Here is a 4,515-nt window from a genome sequence, read left to right as displayed (position 1 = left end):
AGAGAGAATAAATTATAGGTTGTGGGGAGGGGAGAGCATTGACATAAACAAAAGAATGCCAGAAAAAGGCAAGAAAGTTTAATCTTGAAATCAAATAATTTATCAGTGAACTTATGCTAACATGGTTTTCTCGTTTAAATTATAGTTTCAAATACATCTGAGACTGAAAGTAGAACTGTGATTGCCAGGGGATGGAGGGAGGGAGAATAGGTAATGAGTATGTAGTTTCAGTTTGGAAAGATGAAAAAAATTCTGGAGATGGATAGTGAGGATATTGCACAACAATGCAAATGGATGCTTTTCAGAGTCGCCACCATGCCCTGGGAAGCCTCTCAGGTCCCATTTCCTGGAGGTTGGAGCGTGGCTGCGGACAGCTCCCTGGATCAGGCCTGATTTTCAGTGGCGCCCATGACACCAGCTTGTCAGTCACCGGGGCAGAGGCCTACCTGGTCCAACAGTCTTTTCAGGGCTGGGAGTTCCCAGAGCATCAAGAAAAAAAGCCCCTGATGCCTCCCCCACCTCGGGGGCTGCCGTGATCCGTGCCCCACCAGCGGCTTGCTGGGTGACCTTAGGCAAACCCCTGGGCTTTACTGAGCTCACTATATCTAGGTGGCAAATGAACGGGGTTGGGTGAACATCTTTGAGATCCCAACCAATTCTGGCTTCCCAACTGCAGCTTCCATTCAATTGCCAGGCTCCCCAAAATCTTTTTGCACTGGGGCTTGGGGCGTAGTGCAAACTTCCCACAAAAGTAATGCCTCAACGTGGGGGGTGAGTGGTTAGAAGAGGTTGGGAGGTCTCCCAGGGGAATGGGAAAAGGGCCCAAGGCCCAGCTGGCTCCATCTCTGAGAAGCCAGGAGAGGTCAATGGGGCATCAATTCTGAGCCTTGTTGTCCAGAGGGGATTTGAATGTGGTTCTGTCAGGGGCAGTCATTCCTATCCTCAGGCCCAAATCCGGCGGTTGGTCTCTCTCCAGGGCCATTTCTAGTGGATTCCAACCTTTCCGCCCTCCCACACTGGAGGTTTTCATTAACTGATTTTGTAGAAAGCAGAAAGAAAACCGCCTTCTCTCAAGCTCACATGCTTCCATCCCCAGCCCCAGCCCCAGATTTAAGGCCTATCCAGAAGGTTTGGGACCCTGGTGTCCAAGAAAAAAGAAAGAAAAACTCATTTGAACCCTGTAAGACACAACTGCCAGGCTGCAAAGCCACCCAGAGTTCCTAGTAGGACTAGTGTATTAATGCCACTGAACTATCCTATATAATAAGGAGATAATATGCAAATTGACTATCACGCCCTCACAAGATGGCTGCCTATGACCAGGCCGGCAGGGGTGTTAGTGAGGGATGATCAAACAACTGAACAGCAGGCTGCACCCCAATCAGCCCCCCCCAACCCCAATCAGGCTGGCAGGGGGGAAGTTGGGGGCAACCAGGCTGGCAGGGAGGGGGCAGTTAGGGGTGACCTGGCCGGAAGCGGGGGGCAGTTAGGGGCCATCAGGCCAGCACGCAGAGGCAGTGAGGGGCGATCAGGCCAGCAGAGGGGGGGCAGTTAGGGGCGACCAGGCAGGCAGGCAGGTGAGTGATTAGGATCCAGCGGTCCAGGATTGTGAGAGGGATGTCCAACTGCCGATCGGGCCTAAACCGGCAGTTGGACATCCCCTGAGGGGTCCCGGATTGGAGAAGGTGCAGGCTGGGCTGAGGGGACCCTGGCCCCTGTGCACGAATTTCGTGCACCGGGCCTTTAGTCCTATATAATAAAAGCCTAATATGCAAATCGACTGATCAGCAGAATGACTGGTGGAACGACCGGTTGCTATGACATGCACTGACCACCAAGGGGCAGACGCTCAATGCAGAAGCTTCCCCCAGCCTGCAGGCCCAAGATCAGCCAAGGCAGGTGCCAGCAGGGCCCCCCTTTCACCCTGCCGGTCACCCCACAGAGGGAGGCGACCATGCTGGCAGCCAGAGGCAGGACCAGCGAGTGGGCAGCGCCAGGCCAGCCAAGACGGGTGCCACCAGGGGCTCCCCTGATCACCCCGCTGGTCGCCCCACAGATTGGCCCTAATTGCCGGCCAGGCCTAAGGACCCTACCCGTGCACCAGGCCTCTAGTACACTTATAATGTTAAATGGTAAAGTTAATGTTATGTGCAACATTTTGGTTTATAAGATATACATATTCAGATGACCAAAATATATTTCTCAGATATATTTGGTCTTCATCCACAGTTCCTGGCTCACAGCTCTCCAACTCCTTGGAATGTCCTAAGTGATGAGAGAGCAACCATGGTGTCTCTTGTTATGTTAATGAGGTGACTTCTGGAAACAACCCCAGGGTAGGGGCTGGTTGTCACTGGAAACCAACCATGTGGTTTGAGGTTTAGAACATTCAGTCCCACCCCAATTTTCAGGGAGGGGAGAAGGGCTTGAGGCTGAATCAATGGACAGTGGTCAAAGACTTAGTCAATCATGACTATGTAATGACGCCTTCGTAAAAACCTGAAAGGACAGCTCTTAGACCCTTTTTGGAGAGCTTCCACCTACAGGAACCAGAATGCTACCATGTGCTGGGTATCAGCCCCATAAGGTTAGAAGCTCTTTTATTCGGGACCCCCCACTACATACCTCTTTGTCTCACTATTGATTCCTATCCTTTAATGTCCTCAGTAATAAATCCATAATTTAAGTGAGTAAACGGGTTTTCTTGAGTTTTGTGAGCCATTCTACCAAATTAATTAAACCCAAGGAGGAGGGTCATGGGAACCTCTGATTTGTAGCTGTTCGGTACAACCTGGGCTGCAACTGGTGTCTGAAGTGGAGGGTGGTCTTGTGGGAATGAGCCCTTTCCCTGTGGAATCTGATCTGTCTCTGGGTAAATGGTGCCAGAATTTAGTTGCATTCTTGGATACCCTGCTGGCGTCAGAGAATTGCTTGGTGGTGTGGGGAAGCCTGTACACACAAGATGGAATTTGGTCTGAGAATCCTTTCATTATGAATATTTTACCACAATTTTAAAAAAGAATACATTAAGGTCTGATTTGAAGTAGATTCAACTGATAAGGTATATATTCAGATTACCTCTTGAGTTTTCAGCTTTTCTGAAACAATATTTCATAAAGTTGTGAGCATAATTTTTTAATAGGAAAATTTATAATTATACTTTAACAGCAACTTTTTCTCAATCAGAGGGTAATTTATTGCATGATTAATAATTCTTCTAATGTAGCCTATGTTTAGTTTTCAAGTATGAAGAAATCATGCCTCATCTACACAAAGGTTTAAAAGTAAAGTAGTCATTAGATTCAAAGAAAAAAGAAACTAGAATTAAGTGAGGTTGCTAGTAATTTTGGTATTTATGCAAATTTGTGGTAAATCAGCTATAAGTATAAATCTCCCCAACAGTAAGCACCATCCTAGAAATTGTGCAAAATATATTTAAAAATTGTCCCCATAGTTCCTGGGAAGAGCCACAGTTTTCCTTAAAATGCAGTGGAAGACATATGGTAATAAAGCATTCTACAAACAGAATTTTTCTACTTTAAAATAATTTTCTAATCACAAAAAGCAAGAAAAAAAATAAAAACTTTTCAGGATTCAAATACCATATCCAGTTTTCTCAATTCACTTTAAAAATCTCACTTACCCTTCTAGTGTTTTCAAGGATTTTGGGATCAGGTTTTCCGTAGTTGGGTGGATTGGCATATGGGTCATATCCAAGTTTGGCAAGCATGGGTGCAATCACTGCCATGTCTTGTAAAACGTCTGGAGGTATTTTCCCAACCCATTTTGATAGAGCTGCTACATTGACTGGCTTGATGACTTGGTCTGTTGATCTCTCCACTCTGGAAACAATAGAATATGAATAAATATTTACTTAAAATACAAAAAAACAGTATCCAAAGACCACTGAAAATTATTTTTGGTAACTTTAAAAATGTTAAGTGTCTTCATTATAATGCGGGCACTGACCAGGCTTAACAGTATTTACCAGAAATCGTTTAATATGCTAAATTTGACAGTAATTATTGGCAACCTCAGATTTCTAGAAATAGGAAAAAGGATGAGCTGATACCATTTGCACAAAATGTGCTGACATTTTAATTACAATGTTCAGAAAAAAATACAATTGCTTAGAAAAACAGCTAGTCGACTTACTCGAAATGCACCAAAAAGAAAAAAGACAGGACTGATGAATGACTAGATGGACAGACATGTGATAAAGCAAATATAGCAAAATCTTAATTGTATAAATGTAAAATCTTAATTGTGTAAGATAGTGGGTATAATTCTTTCCATTCTTTGTACATTTGAAAATTTTCATAATAAAACAGTGGAAAGAACCATGATCCACTAAGAATACATAATATTGAACAATAATAGATACAGAGGCAGAGTTGCCTCGAACAGATTGTCAAACTACAGCAGGAAGGCCGGGGAGGGTGGGGGAGTAAGAGATCAACCAAAGGACTTGTATGCATGCATATAAGCATAACCAATGGACATAAGACACTGGGG

The 4,515-nt window shown here is 44.8% G+C and overlaps 1 protein-coding gene across 1 annotated transcript in view; it reads right to left on the bottom strand.

Annotated features, from left to right (window-relative positions):
- Positions 1-4,515, bottom strand: part of TPST1 (tyrosylprotein sulfotransferase 1) — a 51,540-nt gene that overhangs the window by 18,587 nt on the left and 28,438 nt on the right. Inside the window, exon 2 of the mRNA XM_005872034.2 lies at positions 3,644-3,842. Coding sequence (XP_005872096.1) covers positions 3,644-3,842 — 199 coding nt within the window. The remainder of the gene's footprint in view (positions 1-3,643; positions 3,843-4,515) is intronic.

This window comes from Myotis brandtii, unplaced genomic scaffold (genome assembly GCF_000412655.1).
Source record: "Myotis brandtii unplaced genomic scaffold, ASM41265v1 scaffold363, whole genome shotgun sequence".
Lineage (NCBI taxonomy): Eukaryota > Metazoa > Chordata > Mammalia > Chiroptera > Vespertilionidae > Myotis > Myotis brandtii.
The sequence above is the reverse complement of the archived record's forward strand: the minus strand, read 5'-3'. Positions and strand labels throughout refer to the sequence as shown.